General features: G+C 59.0%; 1 protein-coding gene across 13 annotated transcripts in view; it reads right to left on the bottom strand.

Moving 5' to 3' along the window:
- Positions 1-20,211, bottom strand: part of NEO1 (neogenin 1) — a 130,779-nt gene that overhangs the window by 12,558 nt on the left and 98,010 nt on the right. For 6 of the 13 annotated variants that reach the window (XM_060175610.1, XM_060175617.1, XM_060175621.1 and 3 more), the window contains exons 11-22: positions 19,826-19,964; positions 17,926-17,975; positions 16,184-16,331; positions 14,697-14,807; positions 13,079-13,273; positions 11,643-11,738; positions 9,087-9,310; positions 8,873-9,011; positions 7,309-7,416; positions 6,186-6,380; positions 5,661-5,693; positions 112-180 (exon numbers count right to left, since the gene is read on the bottom strand). In XM_060175610.1, the coding sequence (XP_060031593.1) occupies positions 112-180; positions 5,661-5,693; positions 6,186-6,380; positions 7,309-7,416; positions 8,873-9,011; positions 9,087-9,310; positions 11,643-11,738; positions 13,079-13,273; positions 14,697-14,807; positions 16,184-16,331; positions 17,926-17,975; positions 19,826-19,964 (1,507 nt within the window). The remainder of the gene's footprint in view (positions 1-111; positions 181-5,660; positions 5,694-6,185; positions 6,381-7,308; positions 7,417-8,872; positions 9,012-9,086; positions 9,311-11,642; positions 11,739-13,078; positions 13,274-14,696; positions 14,808-16,183; positions 16,332-17,925; positions 17,976-19,825; positions 19,965-20,211) is intronic. The other 7 variants (XM_060175611.1, XM_060175618.1, XM_060175615.1 and 4 more) reach the window with 3 other exon arrangements.

Genomic DNA, 20,211 nt, shown 5'->3' with positions numbered 1-20,211 from the left:
AATGACAGCAGCGAGGTGGACGGGCCGTGTGGTGTGCTCCGGCCCTCCACACACTGGCTACAAGCACCGCCCCGCCCAGGGCAAGCAATCAGAGCCGCGGGAAGCCATTACCACTCATCGGGGGCTTGAAGTCAGATCCCAGGTCCGGCAGCCGGCTTCCTTTTCCTGCAGACCCTGAGGCTGGGGGAGAGAACAAGCTGTCAGAAATGCCCCCACGCTCGAGGGACAAGTCCATCCTCAGCCAAGGGGCAGCATCTAGAACACACACTCACACACACACTCTCACAGACACGCACACACACTCACACACTCTCACAAACACACACACACACTCACACACACTCTCTCACAAACACACACACACTCACATACTCTCACACTCTCTCACAAACACACACACACACACACTCTCTCACAAACACACACACACTCACACACACTCTCACTCTCTCACAAACACACACACACACACTCTCTCACAAACACACACACACTCACACACACTCTCACTCTCACACACACTCACAAACACGCACACACACTCACTCTCACACACACTCTCTCACTTTCACACACTCACACACACACTCTCACAGACACGCACACACATACACTCTCACACTCTCTCACAAACACACACACACACACACTCTCTCTCACAAACACACACACACACTCATATACTCTCACACTCTCTCACAAACACACACACACACTCTCACAAACACACACACACTCTCACTCTCACACATTCTCACACACACTCTCTCACTTTCACACACTCACACACACACTCTCTCACTCACACACTCACACTCACACACACTCTCACAAACACACACACTCACTCTCACACACACTCACTCACACATTCACACTTACACACACTCACACAAACACTCACACTCTCTCTCACACACTCACACATTCACTCACACATTCACACTCACACACACTCTCTCTCACACAAACACTCACACTCTCTCACTCTGTCTCACACACTCACATTCACACTCACACACACTCACTCTCACACATTCACACTCTCTCTCACACTCACACACACTCTCACACACACACGAACTCACTCACATTCACTCACTCACACACACGCTCTCACTTTCTCACACACTCACACTCTCTCTCTCTCACACACACACACACTCACACACACACTCACTCTCTCACACACTCACACACACTCACTCACACACACACTCACACACTCACACACTCACTCACACTCACACACTCACACACATTCACACACACACTCACTCTCACACACACACACTCACACACACTCACTCACACTCACACACTCACACACATTCACACACACACTCTCACACACACACTCACACACACACTCACTCACACACTCTCTCACACACTCACACACACACACTCTCACTCACACACACACACTCACACACACACTCACTCTCACACACACACACTCACACACACACTCACACACACACTCACACACACACACTCACACACACACACTCACACACACACTCACTCTCACACACACACACTCACACACACACACACACACACTCTCTCTCACACACTCACACACACACTCACACTCACATGCACTCACACACACACTCACACTCTCTCACACACACAGTCACAAACACACACACTCACACACACACACACACACACACACTCACACACACACACACTCATCTTTCTGTGAGAAGACGGAGCAGTGCCAACAAGAGGAAGAACACAGACTCTCCCAGCAATGAGGCATCTGAAAGGCTGACACCCTGTTTCCTGGGTGCTTCTAGCTTGTGAGTGGACTCGGTGTTGGGTGTTGGGAGGGTCGGGGGGAGAGATCCATTGCTCTCCTCCGAGTAACTGCGGAAGAGTCGGCTTTGCTGGGAGAAGCGGTCCTGGGGACCAGCTGGGCCACCTGCTCTGCAGGCCCTCGCTCTCTTGCTCGAGCTCACAGGTGCCGGAAGGCTCGTCCCTCCCAGAGGGCAGCAGCTCGGCCCCGCAGTGGGCAAAGCAGAGCTTTGGGCTGGGCACTCAGCTCCTGTGCTGCCACCTCGATGTCACCTAGACATCCCAGACGGAGCCCCTGAGCTGTCCCCACGGAGCATGGCGGGCGGAGCGGCCAAAGGCAGGCAGAGGGCACCTCAAGCGCCAGCTTCCTAGACAGGCTCACTCTCGCCGTCGGCCTCAGACCTCAGGTGGCAGGCCAGGCCGCGCAGGCGGAGCAAACACGGTGAGCCCTTCCCCTCAGTCCGAGGCCTGGCGGCCAGGCGCAGCGTCACTGGGTCCTAACAGGTGCTGCCCTGGACCCGAGGACGCGGTGCCGGCCGACCCCCACCTGGGGAGGCTGCCCCACTGTCCTGCCTGCCCGACGCCTGCAGCTGGTCTCCCCTTTGGGTCAGCCTGCTCAGAGTGAGGGCAGCGAGCACGGCATCTTCTCCCCAAAGCTACCAGTGGAGTTAATTCTGTCACAAACCTGAGTAGGCCTGCCGCCGCCCAGACACCCGGTGAACATTCACTACGGCTCCCTGCCGAGCCATCTTTACGGGAGTCAGCACGGGCATCAAGAGGCCTGTCACCCCCAAGGTGTCTCCACAGCTGAAGCTAGACTAGAAACACACAAGCCAGACGCATTTCTGTGAGACGCTGGAGCCAAGGCCAAGCGCTGGCGGGAAATGAAGGAAACTAACCCTTAAGGGCGTTGCCTGCAGGGCCAGAGAAGAGCCTGCGCTTTCCGCGGCTCTAGAAGCTGAACCCGGTCGTGAAGTTCCTTGGGCGGCGAAAGGGCCCACGCCGGGCCTGCACCCACAGCCCTGCCTCGCCCGGGCCCCACTCACGGCTCCCCTCACTCCCTCTAACCTCCGCACCGCGGAGACCGCAACGAGCGAGCGGCAGACGGCTCCTCACCGGCCGCAGCCTCTCAGCGCGACACTGCCACTGCCACTGCCACTGCCACTGCCACTGCCACTGCCACTGCCACTCGATTGGTGTGTGGACGCCTGAGCCCCGGGCCGACTCAGCACCCGCGTGCCGTGCTGGGGGAGAGGGGGGCACAGTCGGTCCGAGCGGACGCAGGACAGCGGCTCTCCCGCTCTCTCAGGGTAGGAGACCCGCCGAGCGCACGTGCCGCTCGGGGCCTCGAGCAAGCCCTGACTGTCAGTGAACCAAGATGCAGACTCCGTATCTCTCGTCCTTTCTCTCCAACCACGAACGTGCCCGCTGAGTTCACTCTGCTCGGTCTCTGCCAGCGTGGAAATCGGCAGCAGCTGTAACTGAGGAAGCGCCCAGGCTGTGCCGCCCTCTCTGTGACGAGGCTGTGCTGACCAGCCCCTTCCAGAGCAGCCGACTCAGAGGCCCGTCCTCCCGAGCTTCGGTTCTGAACTGTCATCTCTGGGGAGCAAGGGGAGGGGACACAGCAAGCAGTCTGCCAAAGACTCTCGGATCTAAGGCTCCGAGGTCCCAGGTTCAGTCTCTGGTGTTGCCATAAGCCAGAGCTGGGCTGTAAGCAGGCGACACCGGTCTCTGCCCTCTCTACAGTGATGGCCAAGTGCCCTGGTGCCGCGGCGCACTGGCAGAGCGGCAGTCTCAGCTCTCGGCAGACGACTCGGAAGATCAGCGGCCCGCTGGTGGAGGGCGAGGGCGAGAATCAGGGCTTCACTGGGCTTGATTCCAGTTTCTCGACTGGAGATAGTGGTAAAACCTTAGATGCTGTGAGTGTGAAAGACTGGTCTGTCTGTCCCCATCATGGTCTGTGTGTCCACCGCTGCCGAGAAATCCCCATGTCTGAGCACACAGGGGCTGCACCCACAGCTCAGGCAGTGTCCTCCAGCTGCAGCCTCCGTCCACCCGGTGTGCCGTGTCCTTCCCGCCCCGTCTGTCCATCTGCTGTGCCGTGTCCTTCCTGTCCAGTCTGTCCATCTGGTGTGCTGTGTCCTTCCTGTCCAGTCTGTCCATCTGGTGTGCTGTGTCCTTCCTGTCCAGTCTGTCCATCTGGTGTGCTGTGTCCTTCCTGTCCAGTCTGTCCATCTGGTGTGCTGTGTCCTTCCTGTCCAGTCTGTCCATCTGGTGTGCTGTGTCCTTCCTGTCCCGTCTGTCCATCTGGTGTGCCGTGTCCTTCCCGCCCCGTCTGTCCATCTGGTGTGCCGTGTCCTTCCCGCCCCGTCCGTCCATCTGGTGTGCCGTGTCCTTCCCGTCCAGTCTGTCCACTCAGCTCTGTGTGGACCTCAGCTTTTCAGATACCCCAACTGCCACAAACATGGGCTCAGCTCTACTTTGCCCAGTAAATAAGGTGGTTTTTAATATATATGTGGCGCTGACTTTAAAGGGGAAAAAGGGAAAGAAACAAAAAGCTAACCAGAAGTCACGAAGGAGAGGAGAGGAGAGGAGAGGAGAGGGGGAGAGGAGAGGAGGAGAGAGGTGAGGAGAGAGGAGAGGAGAGGGGGGGAGAGGAGGAGAGGAGAGGAGAGAAGGGGAGGGGAGAGGGGGAGGGGAGAGGAGGAGAGGAGAGGAGGGGAGGAGAGGGGAGAGGAGGAGGAGAGGAGAGGAGGGGAGGGGAGAGGAGGAGAGAAGAGGGGAGGAGGAGAGGGGAGGGGAGGAGAGGGGAGAGGAGGAGAAGGGAGGAGAGGAGAGGAGGAGAGGAGGAGAGGAGAGGAGAGAGAGGAGAGAGGAGAGGAGAGGAGAGGAGGAGAGGAGAGGAGGAGAGGAGAGGAGAGGAGAGGAGGAGAGAGAGGAGAGGGGAGAGGAGAGGAGAGGAGAGGAGAGGAGAGAGGAGAGGGGAGGGGAGAGGAGAGGAGAGGAGAGGAGAGAGGAGAGGAGAGGGGAGAGGAGAGGAGAGGAGAGGAGAGAGGAGAGGGGAGAGGAGAGGAGAGGAGAGGAGAGGAGAGGAGAGGAGAGAGAGGAGAGGAGAGGAGAGGAGAGGAGAGAGAGGAGAGGAGAGGAGAGGAGAGGAGAGGAGAGGAGAGAGAGGAGAGGAGAGAGAGGAGAGAGGAGAGGAGAGGAGAGAGAGGAGAGGAGAGAGAGGAGAGGAGAGGAGAGAGAGGAGAGGAGAGGAGAGGAGAGGAGAGAGAGGAGAGGAGAGGAGAGAGAGGAGAGGAGAGGAGAGGAGAGAGGAGAGGAGAGGGGAGAGGAGAGGAGAGGGGAGAGGAGAGGAGAGGAGAGGAGAGAGGAGAGGAGAGGAGAGGAGAGGAGAGGAGAGAGGAGAGGAGAGAGAGGAGAGGAGAGGAGAGGAGAGAGAGGAGAGGAGAGGAGAGGAGAGGAGAGGAGAGAGGAGAGGAGAGAGAGGAGAGGAGAGGAGAGGAGAGAGAGGAGAGGAGAGGAGAGGAGAGGAGAGAGAGGAGAGGAGAGGAGAGGAGAGGAGAGGAGAGGAGAGAGGAGAGGAGAGAGAGGAGAGGAGAGGAGAGAGAGGAGAGGAGAGGAGAGGAGAGGAGAGAGGAGAGGAGAGAGAGGAGAGGAGAGGAGAGGAGAGGAGAGGAGAGGAGAGAGGAGAGGAGAGGGGAGGGGAGGGGAGGGGAGAGGAGAGGAGAGGAGAGGGGAGAGGAGAGGGGAGGGGAGGGGAGGGGAGGGAAGGGGAGAGGGGAGGGGAGGGGAGGGGAGAGGAGAGGAGAGGAGAGGAGAGGAGGAGAGGAGGAGAGAGGCCTTGCATTTACCTTGGTCATTAGGCATTTTATCAGAGGAGTCCGCTAACAGGCCAAGCACAGGGGAAAAAAAAAAAAAAAGAGCAAGGATCACAAGCTGTGAAGATGGGACAGGCAGAATTTTTAAAGGAAAAATAAAACAAAACCCCACACACTTCCGAATGAATCTTGCTCGCGGCACTAACAGAAAAGCAACACCACTCGTGGCGTCTGCGGTCCTGCTTTACTCACTTCTCACCTCCTTGGGGCCCGTGCCCCGGCTCCCTTCTGCGCAGGCCCCTTTGCCTGCTGCCAGGTGCCCTGGAGACAGCCGCCCGTCACCACGTGGCCGCTCCTCCTGGCACCGGGGACGAGCCCTCGGCCTGACCGGATGACTCCGGCCCCAGTGACTCACCGGCTGGAGCCCCTGAGGCCCCAGCCCCTGCCCAGGGTCCTGTGTGCACAGTCTGGCGCCAGGCCTCCCTGGCATCACGGCCTATGGCCAGAGCGCCCCGCGTGCCCAGACAGCCCAGCACACGCCCTGCGTGGCAGCCGTACCTTTGGGAGTCCGGAACTGGACGGCCTCCGACATGGGCCCCATGCCCTTGGAGTTCCGGGCCTGGATCCTGAAGTAGTAGGGCGTGTCGAGGGTCAGCTCCTGGATCTGGTGAGTCAGCCTGTTGCCCAGCACGGGCTCGATCACCCAGTCGTGAATCTCCGCGTTCACGTCGGTGCTGTAGTAGATGATGTAACCTGTCCGGGGGAGGTTACTCCTTATCTCTCGTCCGTGCTGGTCAGCCGAGAGACATGTCAGAGCTACGGGCAGAGGCCTCACCACGGGCTAAAGAGCAGCAGGGGCGACACCGTCACATCTGCACCGACTGTGACAGCAAAGCCACATCGAAGGACTCTAGAGCCTGAAGGGCTGTTTGGCGTCGGTCGGGCAGTAAAGTCCTGTGGCTCACGGAGCTGCCCTCACAGTCAGGCTGCGTCTGTGGTGCCAGAGCCCCGTCTCGGCAGAGAGCAGCCTGGTCTCTGGTGTCGCCCCTTCCTTCCATGCTCTCTGTCCCCACGTGATGGGGGCCGGCCTCAAACTCGGGTCCTGCACGTGGCAAGGCAGATGCCCTCTGAGGAAGCGCCTCCTGGAGGCCGACGGCCAGGCTGTAAGCTGACGTGCAGGCTGTGTCTGCCACCAGGCGTGACCAAGCACTAGGTGCAATGCCGACTATTCATTATTTATTTAGATTTTTTTTTGCCACTAGGGTTATCCCTGAGGCTCTGCCTTCATGACGACGCCACCATTGCCGGCGCCCATTTCCCCCTTTCTTTCTAACGGGACACAGAGGGGGAGAGGGCGCCACTGCTCCGGTGACGAAGCTTCACCCTTGTCGGTGGGGGCTGAGGCTTTGAACCCGAGTCCTCACACGTGTGACCATGTGGCTCTGCCGGGCGTGCCACGTCTTTAAAAACGTACTTATTCTATTTAACGGGGGTACACAGCATCCAGGGATCACACGGGCACTGCAGCGCCCTGCCCTGCGCCCTTCCTGGGGGGCGTGTGCTGGCGATGTGCCACCTTGCCTCACAGCACCTCACGGCAGACCCTCTCCTCCGACCACAAGCACTTCCAGAAAGCTCTGTCGGCAGGGAGTGGGGGACAGACGCCCAAGAGGCCACTCACCTGTGATTTTGCCATTGGCTTCCGAGGGAGGCTGCCAGTTCACAATGATGGTCCTCGGCTTCCCCTCCTTACTCACAACAGTCACGTCCTTGGGTGGGGAAGTAGGGACTGCAAGAGATCACATCGTGGGTCACTCCTGCCACCTCGGGCTACTCCGCCCACCCCCTTTCCAGTTTTATGGCACAACAAAGGGCATAAGACTAAAAGACAAAGCCTTCTGGCTCTAGAGAAGGCTCAGAGAAAGCCGGCGGAAACGCCACACACGAGGCAGAGAAGTGCATGTTGGCAGGGGCCCCAGATCCGGGGACAGTTAGGGAGGCAGGGAGACCAGGTGGCCAGGCTGTGACAAGAGCTCCACCGACAGCATCTCACTAAGTACTGAGAGCACCTGGCAAGGCAGCCAGCACCGTCTCCACGGTCCGGCCAAGTCGCGGACGCGAGAGAGTGACGGACTCTGCCCGTGAGGACACCTCCCTGGCCCGTGACTCTAGTCTCCAGTTAGCACGTTCTGTGAAGTGTCACGTAGTTTCTCTCTCACCCAGCTGGCTCTGCATAGCAAATGTGATGCTTGGGAATCCTTTTTCCGCCAAGAAAAACATATTTCCCAGCTGCGGGTTTGCATTTTAAGTTTTTACTTGAAAAGGTTCAAGAAGCAGGCGAAGCTTCTGCTCTGGGGTGGAAAGCGCTTCTGAGAGGCAAGCCCACCACAGTCAGACATGGGGACAGGCTGCCCCGTCACGGCTGCAGGCGTGCAGGCAAAGCAGCGAGACTGGGACAAGTGAGTGAGCACATCTCTATCTCTGAAGCCTTCCTGTCCTGAAACAGTCAGCCACCACACAGACGTGCATCTGTGAGGAGCCTTCCTGTCCTGAAACTCTGTCAGCCACCACCACAGGGAAGGCAGCCCATAGCATGCAGGCCTCTTAAGGGACGACACGCCGCCATGCGCTGGCGCCCAGGCTGAGCAGAGGCGACTCCGTGAGCCCGGGCGAGCGGCCGCGGCGGTCAGGGCCGTGCAGTCTCCCGCTCTGGGGCCCCAAGCCCGCTCCCCGCAGGCCGCTCAGGTAGCCGGGGACCAGACGACCCCGCAGCCGCCCAGCCAGCGCGGGCCCAGCGCGGCGACCTTCTGCGTCACTTCGTCTCGGTCCGCAGCGGTGCAGGCGACGGGAGGCGGGGCAGCGAGTCCGGGTGCGGGGCCTCACCCTCTCCCCTCGCTGCCATCTTCCCGGGGTGCGTGCGAGCCCCCGCAGCTCCGAGCGCGGCACCGGCCGCCCCGACTGGCTGCTTCACCTTTTCTGCCTCCACCGGCCTCCCCTCGCTTCTAGATTTTCCAAGTCGGAGGGAGGGCGGGCGGCTGCCCGGCTGGCGGAGAGCGACCGACCGACCGCCCGCCACGGGGCGACCTGACCGCGCGGCCCGGCCCGGCCCGGCCCGAGAGACTCCCGCGCTCAGTCCCTCCGCTGGGCGGCGGCGGTGACGGGACGGTGATGGGAGGCCCGCGGGGCCCTGAGCTCCCGGAGCTCCGGAGCCGAGGCGCGGCGGCGGCGGCGGCGGCGGCACCTACCGAACTCGAAGGTGGTCCCGTGGGCCGTCATGCTCCAGGTGCTGGACCTGCGGCCCTTGGCCACCATCACCGAGAACTCGTACAGGGTGTTCGGCTTCAAGCCGGTCGCCAGGTAGCTCAGCGCGGTGGCGTTCGCGTGCTGCAGAGAGGGCCGGGGGCGCCGAGTGAGAAGGGCCGCCGGCGCCTCCCGAGAGCAGGGCGGGCGTGGCCGTACCTTGTACTTGGTGTTCGCGGGGACGTTGGTCTTCCACCGGACGGTGTAGTAGCGGGAGTCGGTGACCTTCTGGTGTTTGGGCAGGGAGTTGTCCGCCCAGGTGACTCTGATGGCGTCGTGACTCAGGGTGGACGCCTGAACTCCCACGGGGGGCATCATGGGGGTGGGGTCGGGCACTGGAGTGTGTGGAGCATCAACAACAAGTAAATCAACCTCGGAAGCGTCTGGCGCAAAGTAATTAAAGGGGGTGGTGATTCAACGCAAGCAAAATCAAAAGGGGAATGAAGGGCGACATGATGAAATGGAGGAGAACAGAGAGAAAGAGAGAGAGAAGCCAGAGTTAACAGACAACCACCGCTCATCTCAGAGAACACTGCCGATCGCGTCGTTTCAAGAAACATCGAGACTCTATTTTGAGTACACCCAGGTTGTTAACATAAAGAGGATTAGACAGGACTACCTGGAGATCCCACCTTCTGTCTAAGATGGATCACAAAAACACAAGATCTTTGATCTTTTTCAAGATCGAGATATCGGGGCCAGGAGGTGGCGCACGTGGTCGAGCGCACACACTGCAGTGCGCAAGGACCCGGGTTCAAGCCTCTGATCCCCAGCTGCAGGAGGGAAGCTTCACAGGTGGTGAGGCAGGGCTGTAGGTGTCTCTGTCTCTCTCTCTCCCTCTCTTTCCCCCCTTAACTTCTCTGTCTTTATCCAATAGATACATAAATAAACACTAAAGAAACCCAGACATGAATTCCAAACAAGCAGCATCTCTGAGCAGGCGCAGTGCTGGGGCCTGGGGGTGACACGTGGCCCAGATCACGGGCCGGCCCTCCCGTGCACGGCTGGCTCAGGCCGCAGCTGTCCTGCCTCTAGAGCAGTACGCTGGGGCTCACAGGCTCACTGTCCCACGAGGCAAAAGGACTCAGGGAATCGCTCTCCCGGGGGCGTGAGCAAAGCTTTGCCAATCCCACGAGGAAACTGTCTGCTGTGCTGTGTGCAGACAAACCAGAGATCAGTCCGTTGACAAGTCCCCACCTTTTTTTTTTTAATTGTTAACAATATTTATTTTTTATTCCCTTTTGTTGTATTTGTTGTTTTACTGTTGTAGTTATTATTGATGTCATCGTTGTTGGAGAGGACAGAGAGAAATGGAGAGAGGAGGGGAAGACAGAGAGGGGGAGAGAAAGACGGACACCTGCAGACCTGCTTCACCGCCTGTGAAGCGACTCCTCTGCAGGTGGGGAGCCGGGGGCTCGAACCGGGATCCTTACGCCGGTCCTTGCGCTTTGCGCCACCAGCGCTTAACCCACTGCGCTACCACCTGACTACCGAGTCCCCACCTCTATGGGAAACAGTGTGGTCGCCTCAGGCCCCGTGATGTGGCCTTCACAAACACCACGCGGGCACGCGGCTGATGGGGAGGGCTGTGTGTGCTCAGCTGCCGTCCCATGCCATCTGCCACCTTCCTGAGCGGAGCCAGCCCCAGCCCCAGCCCGGGCAGCACAGGGAACCCACCTGGGCCGCCCCGTTCCTGCTGTCTCTGGAGGAACGCTCATGGGCTTTCCGTCCAGGTTTAAGGTCCCCCACCCCCGCGGCTGCAGTGGCTCACCCCGTCCTCAGAGCCTGAGGTGGCACGGGCCTCACTTGAGAGCCATCGCCAGGCTCACATCACAGGCTCCCTGTGCGTCTCTGCACAATGAGACCGAAGGTGCGAAGGCCCAGCACACCTCCTGATCACGGGCTTTGTTCTGAGCCAAGGACATGTACCAATTAGCAGAGAAGCGCACCTCCAGGTCCCAAATCACCCGGAGACTTTTGAGGAGGCCTTTTGTTTCTTATTTCTGACAACTCTTGGAACAGACACTAGTGCTATGGCTCAGGAACGCCTCCTATTGTATTTCTAGCCGGGGCTGTATGTTTAAGTCTCATCGAGTCCTTTCGACTTGGATTTTGTCCTACCAAGCTGGTCTAATGGAGCTCTGGGAGTCCAGGCTATGCTGAGAAGAGCTGTTAGACGCTGAGCAGAAGGCAGGACGCGCTTAGACAAGGATCACAGCCCCGACTGTCTTTCAGAGGCAACGCCAGATTGCAGCAAACTGCCCGAGACCAGGGGACATGGAGCCACGAGTCTGGGGTGCAGACAGGCTGGCGAGGAGCCACAGAAGCGGCACAGTGGGCGACACGTGGGGTCACTCCTGTCCACTGGCTGCCGCCACCCCGTCCTACAGAATTCCTCCAGAGATGGGCAGCCTGCCGTTTTCTGGCTAAGTTTAGTGAAAACTCATAAGGCCCAAAAATGAGCAGCTACTTTTGATTCTCGCAAAAGTATGACTTCTCGATCTAAATGCGCCACACAGGTCACCCTAGTAACATGCACACTTAGCGATGGCGCGGCTCGTGTTCCCCACAGAGCAGGACAGCAGTCACCGGGCCTTTCCAGGTTGGAAGCATTTTCCCAAGTGCAGTCTAGACCTGCGCTGCCAGTCTGTTCCTGCCCGCCGGGCAGCTTCACACCCACCCCCACCGCCGGAGCAGGTGTGGAGGCCGCCTTACCCGTGTGAGGCCTGGTCACGGCACTTTCATACAGGGGGATGCCTTCGCCCACGTTGTTGAACGCTTTCAGGGTGATCACGTAGTGAGAGCTGGGGTCTGCAGGAAAGCAAGGAGCCAGTCAGCTACGAGCAATTCTCACCTCCCAACGAGAGGAGGCTCCAGGTCGGGGTCACAGGACAGGCTCTGCTGTGTGCGTGCATATGTGTGTGTGTGTGCGTGCATGTGCACGTGTGTGCGTGCACGTGTGCATGCGTGCATATATGTGTGTGCGTGCGTGGCCCAGGTGTGTATGGCCCAGGTGTGTGTGTGTGTGTGTGTGTTTGTGTGTGTGCGTGGCCCAGGCGTGCGTGGCCCAGGCGTGTGTGCGTGTGTCTGCGTGTGTGTGTGTCTGCGTGTGTGCGTGTGTGTGTGCGTGGCCCAGGCGTGTGTGGCCCAGGCGTGTGTGTGTGTGTGTGTGTGTGTGTGTGCGCGCGCGCGCGCGTGCGCGTGGCCCAGGCATGGGCCCGGCACCAGTGCTGTGGTCTCTTTCCTTTTACTCAGCCCCCACACCCTCTCTTGAGTCTCAGTGGTGACAACAAAGCAGGAAGTAAGCCACAAGTGCACGCAGAAAGACAGGGGACAGAGCGCGTGTGGTGACGCTGACCCCTGGGGAATCTGGAGGAAGGGTCTATGCCCACAGGTTCCAACACCAAATGTGAAAGCCATCTGAACGCCCACCGCAGACAACAAGGGGAGGAGCCACGGCACGCATGCTCCGTGGGATATGACCCTGCAGCCAAAAAGTCAAAATTGTCCTTTGGGACACAGTGGGCAGCTTGAAGGGTTACGCTGAGTGACGCCGGGAGCAGCCGACAACTGTTGGATGGGTTCACTAACACGTGGGGTATAAGGAGTCGAGACGTTTGAACTCGCAAAGAAAAACAAATCGCCATGCCGGAGCCTTTGAGAGATCTATGGGCTTAGGGCTGGGCGGCATGGAACCACACAGCTGTTACTTCACAATATTGCGAATCACTAATCACTAATAAGGACGGTTAAAGGGAAAGAACGTGAAAGACAGTTCCGATCACGTGAAATACGCGTAACTAACACAAGCTTGAAAAAAACAAAGATGAAGCAAAGAATCCATCCTTGGATCCTGTGCCAACCAAGATGGTGGCTGGAAAGAAGGGGCAGGAGGCGGCAGGGAGAGGGAGAGATTCTCTCTGGTGGGACTTCGGGCCGAGATGTACACGTGTCTAGGTGGGAACGGGTCCTCCGCAACCCTCACAGCACGGAAGTCCCGCACCAAAGTGGCCAGGCATGTTTCTTAAAGAAAGTTCTGCGTGCTCTTTTGGCCAGTTCTCTGTACAGATGAGGCCGGCCCGGAGCCGAGCCCGTTGCTCCCCTGGCACGCGCACACGCACACACACACGCACACGCACACACACACGCACCCAGGTTCTCGATGGTGTAGTAGCGCTGCTTGTGGTCCACTCGGATGGTCTGGGCGTGAGGGCTGCCAACACCGTAGCCGATGGCGTAGCCTCGGACCACGATGTTCTGGTTCTCGGGGGGCGTCCAGCTCACCACGATGCTGGTCACCAGCGGGCGGACGTGGAGAGAGCTCGGCACCTCAGGGACACGGGTTTCTGGGAAGGAAGGAGAAGAGCAGGATGGAGCCGCCCGCCCTCTTCAGAGCTGGGGAGCCTCCTGCTGCCGGCGGCCGTTTGGAATTTTACAGCATTGTTCACGGGTCATACATAGAAACCATCAACTTTAAAATAAGCACGATGGTTCTGCAGAAAGGTGCTGGGGTCCCAGAGGTCCCAGGTTCAGTCCCCAGCACCACCAGAAGCCGAGTTGAGCAGCGCTCTGGCCAACACAAACCCACGCGAGCAAACAAACAGCAACACCGCTGAATGTCTAGCCCTGCTCGTCCGTCCCTGGATCTGTGAGCCTGTGCGGAGCGCTGCTCAGCCTCCTGCTAAGGATTTCCGTCTGGGCGCCTGAGAATTCGGAGGAAGGGCTATGGCTTCACTGTATCAAAGCTCTCGCAGCCTTACACAAGGACGGGGAGGGACGACGCAGGTAGCCAAAACCCCCGGCCAGCTGGGGAGGAGACATCGCACTCAGCCCGGTTCACACCCACACACACACTCTCTCTCTCACTCACACACCCCCACACACAAACACACACATTCTCTCTCAGACACCCACACACACTCACTCACACCCACAAACTCACTCACACACTCACACAATCACTCTCACACACACTCACACACATGAACTCACACACTCACATTCACACAATCACTCTCACACACACACCACACATCAAACTCTCTCTCACACACCCCCACCACACATCAAACTCTCTCTCTCTCTCTCACACACACACACCACACATCAAACTCTCTCTCTCTCACACACACACACACCCATCACACATCAAACTCTCTCTCTCTCACACACACACACACACCACACACACTCATCACACACACATGGGCAAAGTAACTCACTGAGTCAAAAGGGCAAGAGAGGGTCCCAGACTAAAGGGACAAGGAAACTTAAGTTGGAAGCAAGGCTGGGTTTGAGGCTCAGCCGCAGACCGGAAATCCTCCCCCCACATCACGACCATGGACTTAACTCCGACCCAAAGTGTCTGCCCTGCTCGCTGGCTCTGGTTCTGCTTCGGGGGCCAACTCCCTGCAAGCTACTGCAGAGAGAGGGGGGAGTGGGGGAGGGAGAGAGGGAGGGAGGGTGGGAGAGCGAGGGAGAGGGGGCAGGAGAGAGAGGAGAGGGTGAGAGGGATGGGAGGGAGAGGGGGCAGGGGAGAGAGGGGAGGGTGAGAGGGGTGGGGAGAGGGGGCAGGGGAGAGAGGGGAGGGTGAGAGGGGTGGGGGGAGGGGGCAGGAGAAGAGGGATGGGAGGGAGAGGGGGCAGGGGAGAGGGGGAGGGGGCGGGGCGGGCTCCTGCGCTGCGGCTGCGGCTGCCCTTGGCACAGGGCCGCGGCTCCTCAGCCCGCTCAGGCGACGGCAGGCCTGGTAGGGCAGATTCCGGTTCTTACCGTCCAGATCGCTCTCGAAAGTCTCTGCGGACATCCAGTCGGTAGCCGGGCCTGTGCCGTTGACGGTCAGCGCAGCCACTCGGAAGTTATATTCGGTGCCCCGGTCGAGACCTGAGAAGCAGACCAAGAAGCCGGGCTGAGGCGGGAGCCTGGGAGAGGTGAGCCGGCCGCTCCCTCTCAGAGTGCAGACACCCTACCCACCGACGACGCAGTCAGGGCTGCTGCCTGGAAGCGGCTCCAGCTGGGCTCAGCCGAGAACAGGCAGCCGGTGAGCCCAGCCCGGAGCAGAGGCCGAGACCCTCCAGCGGGCGACGGGCCGTCCCCGAGCCCAGGGTCTGTCTGAAGACGCCAAGTGCGAGCCCGTTCATCACGGTTTGCCAAGGGAGCTCGGCCAGTGGGAGCGTCATCACATGGCCCGAGGGCAGGCGGTCTGGGCAGACGCCAGCAGCCGGAGAAGGTGGTCCACCCGGGGCCCACTTCACTGTCTCCCTCCTTCGCTGAGTCCCGGGTCACATGCAGGAGCGGTGCTCGTGCCAGCCTGGGCCCATGTGACAAGGGAGGAGCCGCGGAGCCAGACGCTCCTGCTTGAAGGGAGTCTGTGAGGCGAGGGGTGAGGCGAGTGCCAGCGGGCGCTTTGGACCAGGTGTGCACGGAGGTACAGTCCCACACCGGGAGCCACCGCTGACAAGTTTCTAAATGTCAGCATGTCAGTCGTGACGCTGATGGGATGGCCACAGTTATTTACACGCGCGCGGTTCCGGGACACGCACACGCCGCCCGCGCTCCAGGGCCATCATCAGCTGGGTAGCGCCTGCGTCGCCCCAACACGGCCCGGCTCAGGCGTGATCCTCGCTGCACCGAGGGAGCTCCAGTGTCCCCCTCCCTCTCACTTTCTACCTGGAAAAGTCGTCTGGAGCAGTGAAGTTCCAGCGACAAAAATCACATGGCAATGCTGTGGACTGCTGCTGCTGGCTTGAGTGGAGCGATCGTCTACTTATAAAACTCAGTTTCACTTTTCTTTAAGTTGCTTTTTATTTTATACAGCTTATGAGTAAGGATCACACACACACACACACACACACACACACACACACGAAATGTGGCAAATACGGCAAAACACAAACAAGGGCACAGCCCCACACAGGACAGCAGCATGTGCAAGACCAGACACTCAGATTCACCACACGCCTGCTTTGCAGTTATTTTCAGGTTTTTTTATGTCAACAGTTCAGAGTGGTCCCCAAACTGCCACATCTAAATGTCTGAGGAAACAACTGTGTGCGTGGGAAGCTGTAAAGTCGAGGCGTGTACTCCCGCATTTTCTGCGTTCACGTTACCGAACGAGCTGCATTTCTCTGAGCAACTACGGGGCTCCCCTCACACGTGTAATATGAACTGAAACACGTCAACTTGCAAAAAAAAAAAAATAGCCAAGCCGCCATCACTCTGTCCCCGAGATGCCTGTGGCAGGGCCGCGGGGCGCTCACCTTCCACCAGCTGAGACAGCTGGGTCCCCGTCACCACAGCCTCGGTGACGTCACTCTTGCGGGAGGCCTTCCGGTAGCGGATCTTGTAGCCGGTGAGCTGGCCGTTCTGTGTGGCCAGGGGCGGTGGCTGCCAGTGAATCACGACGCTCTGAGAGGGAAAGGCCACAGCAAGAGACTCAGCGCCAGGGGCGGGCACAGGGTGGCAGGGGCCTAAAGATCCCGAGACGCTTCATCACCAGGAGGCCGCCGTCCGCCCGGGAGGGGTCTGCTAAGTGACAGCAGGCCGCTTCTCAGCGAGGAGCCCCGCGCCGAGTGCCCCACGGTCTGTGCAGCCCAGCGCGGGGTCTGGGGCCTCACGTGTGCCGTGAGGGCCACGGGGAGAGACACCGGGACACGCGTCTCTGCTGGATGCGGGAGGGCCGAGCAGTGGAGAACAGCCCAGGCGGACTGAGCTCCCGCACTGCCTTCTGACGTCGGGGGAGGCGGGGAGGCTCCACCGATGTGCGTGTGTTCCGGGCTCCGGCTCTCTGCCTCTCTGCCGCCAGGCTATGGCTCAGGTTTGGTGCCTGCATAATGACGCCATTGTTCCTGGCAGCCATTTCACCCCTGCCCCCATTTCTTCATTTCCTGATTGAGAAAGAGGGAGGGAGACACCCTGCAGCAATGCTCCACCACGCGTGAAGGGGGACGGAGGCTTGAACTCGGGTCCTCACATTCGGCAATGTGTGCATCTACAGGGACACCACTGGCCAGCCCTGATGTTTGAGTTCAGTTCTGGTTTAAAAATGTAGTGTCTTGGGAGTCAGGCAGGTAGCGCAGCGGGTAAAGCGCAGGTGGTGCAAAGCGCAAGGACCCGGCATAAGGACCCCCGTTCGAGCCCCCGGCTCCCCACCTGCAGGGGGGTCGCTTCACAGGCGGTGAGGCAGGTCTGCAGGTGTCTGTCTTTCTCTCCTCCTCTCTGTCTTCCCCTCCTCTCTCCATTTCTCTCTTTCCTAGCCAGCAATGACGATATCAATAATAACTATAACAATAAAACAAGGGCAACAAAAGGGAATAAATAAATAATTAAAAATAAATGTAGTGTCTTGGAAGTCAGGCAGGTAGCGCAGCGGGTAAAGCGCAGGTGGCGCAAAGCACAAGGACCGGTATGAGGATCCCCGTTTGAGCCCCCGGCTCCCCACCTGCAGGGGAGTCGCTTCACAGGCGGTGAAGCAGGTCTGCAGGTGTCTGTCTTTCTCTCCCCCTCTCTGTCTTCCCCTCCTCTCTCCAATTCTCTCTGTCCTATCCAACAACGACGACATCAATAATAACTACAACAATAAAACAAGGGCAACAAAAGGGAATAATTTTTTTTTAAAATGTAGTGTCTTGGGAGTCGGGCGGTAGCGCAGCGGGTTAAGCGCACGTGGCGCAAAGCACCAGGACCGGCATAAGGATCCCGGTTCGAGCCCCCGGCTCCCCAGCTGCAGGGGAGTCGCTTCCCAGGCGGTGAAGCAGGTCTGCAGGTGTCTGTCTTTCTCTCCCCCTCTCTGTCTTCCCCTCCTCTCTCCATTTCTCTCTGTCCTATCCAACAATGACGACATCAATAATAATAACAACAATAAAAAGAACAACCAAGGACAAAGGGGGGAAATAAATAAATATATAAACAAAGTAGTGTCTTAAAGACCAGTGTGGTTTCTCCTCCCGCCCGAGTCTTTTGAGGACCAGCAGTCTGGACACGGCGAAGCAGCGAGTCTCACCTTTGAGTTTCTCACTTCCACAGACAGGTTCTGGGGCGCGGCACTGGGAGCTGACACAGGAAAGAAACACAGAAGCGTCGTCAGGCACCCACACCTGGTCCCTCCCCGGCGACTGCTCTTCCTGACCGCGACGCCAACACCCAGCTCGAGCACACGAGCACCTCCTGCAGCGCCCACACGCGGCGCCCTGGCATGGACAGTGTCACGAGGGCACAGTGTAGCCACGGGCCCTCAGAAGACGCGTCACACAGAAGCGGCCTTGTGCCAGCCGGGCTGTACCTCTGGGGATCCAGACACCCCTGGCAGCATGGGCGGTCTCTGAGCTCACCAGGACCCCAGGTTCGTGGTGGACTTCCCGTTGTCTTCTGAGTTTTTAGCTTTTTTTTAAAAATTAGTATCTTTATTTATTGTATAGAGGTAGCCAGAAATTGAGAGGGAAGGGGGAGATAGCGAGAGAGAGAGAGAGACACCTGCAGCCCTGCTTCACCACTCCTGAAGCTTTCCCCCTGTAGGTGGAGACAGGGGGCTCGAACCCGAGTCTTGTGCACTGTAACGTGTGCGCTCAACCAGGTGCGTCACCACCAGGCCCCTCCTCCTGAGTGTTTTCAGCAGCAGCACAGTCATCACGGAGAGGTGAGGAAACCCAAGTGTCTGCACTCGGAGCTCCGTGGTCAGCCGAGCCACGAGCTACGTGAGTCTCCTCGGCAGAGCTCCCTCACACGGCAGAGGTGAGAGGCCCAGAGCTGGCTCAGTGCACCCCAAAGGCGGCGCCACTGGCCCAGCCACGTGGCCCAGAGGGGCCAGGTGGTGGCGCACCTGGAAAAGCGCTCATGTTACAATGCACAAGGACAAAGGTTCAAGCCCGGGTCCCCACCTGCAGGGGGAGAGCTTCAGGAGTGGTGAAGCAGGGCTGCAGGTGTCTGTCTCTCTCTTTCTCTATCTCCCCCCCCCAATTTCTCTCTGTCTCTAGCTAGTAAATAAAGTAAATAAAAAAATTTAAAAAGAATAAAAAAAAAAAAAAGAAGTGGCCCAGCATGGCAGCTCAGGAAGGCTCAGTTGGTTCCCTAGCACAGCTGCAGGAGCCGGGAGCGCTCCCTGAGGTGTGAGGAGTCTGCGGCTTTTGATCAAAAGCTGTGTCACCGTAAGACAGAGCTGAGTCACAAGAAATCTCATCTGAGCCAGCTGCCGTCACCTGGGACTTCCCTCCGAGACCCTGCGGCTGGGCCTCCTAGGGGCCGTCCGCCAAGGACATGGCGACAGCTGGCCGGCGCGGCAGGACCCACTAAGACTCACGAGTGACCAGGAGCAGGCAGCGGCAGACCCCATCCTGCCTGCTCCTGTCCTTCAATCACGACTGTGCCCAGTGTCCTCGGGGCCGTTCTGACCCGAGTCAGGAGCCAAACATCATGTCTCGCGCGGCTCTTGTCGTCTTTAATCTGGATTCTAGAAGGACAGCAAGCCTGTCTTGCTTTCTTAAGTCGACTACACTTACTAAACTGTTACAGGTGAAGTGGGGCCTCACACGGGCATGGCCTCAGCACTTGACGTCACCCGTCTTCACTCAGACAGAGACCCTGAGAGACACCACAGCACCGACGCTTCCTAAGGGCCGCGTGGGGCGAGACCGGCAGCCTCTGCAGTCAGCTCGCTCTCGGCTCAGGCTCTGTTTCCTTCTTGGAAACACTCCCCTCCAGCCGCCACGTTGGCTGTTTGCCCAGCCCCAGCCCCAGCCCCAGCCGGGCGTGCCACACAGAAAGGTCTGCGCGCGTCTCGGAGTCATCTTTAACGGTGGAGCTGGGGTTCTGCACACCGAGCCGGCCACGTGCGACCAGGCTCCCGCAGAGGGGCGGGTGCGGCCCTGGCCCTGGAGGCTTCCTACTCCGGAGGGAGACAGACTCACCGTCTGACAGGGTCCGAGCGGCGACATCCTGTGTGGAGACTCCCGGGCCGTGCTTGTTGTAGGCCACCACCCGGAATGTATATTCTGTGTACTTCTTCAGCCCGCCGATGGTGTGGGAGTGGCCGGGAACGTCCACGTCCTGGAGAGAAATGAACCGGCGCATCAGCTCACGCTCTCGCCTGCGGAGGCGCTGCACGGGGGAGGAGCAGCCGTGCAGCTTCCAGGCTCAACCCCGGGTGTTCAGTCCCCTCCCAGGACGCCACGGAACAGTGACGACACTGCTTGATTTCAGCGACCCTCTAGTAGAGATGGGACAGACCTCGGCACGGAGAAATGGGAGATGCCAGTGTTTCATTCACAAAGCTCTATTTCCTTAGGTGTTTTGT

The sequence above is a fragment of the Erinaceus europaeus genome, chromosome 16 (genome assembly GCF_950295315.1).
Source record: "Erinaceus europaeus chromosome 16, mEriEur2.1, whole genome shotgun sequence".
NCBI lineage: Eukaryota > Metazoa > Chordata > Mammalia > Eulipotyphla > Erinaceidae > Erinaceus > Erinaceus europaeus.
Note: the sequence above shows the minus strand (reverse complement) of the source record. Positions and strands in the feature narration are given on the sequence as shown.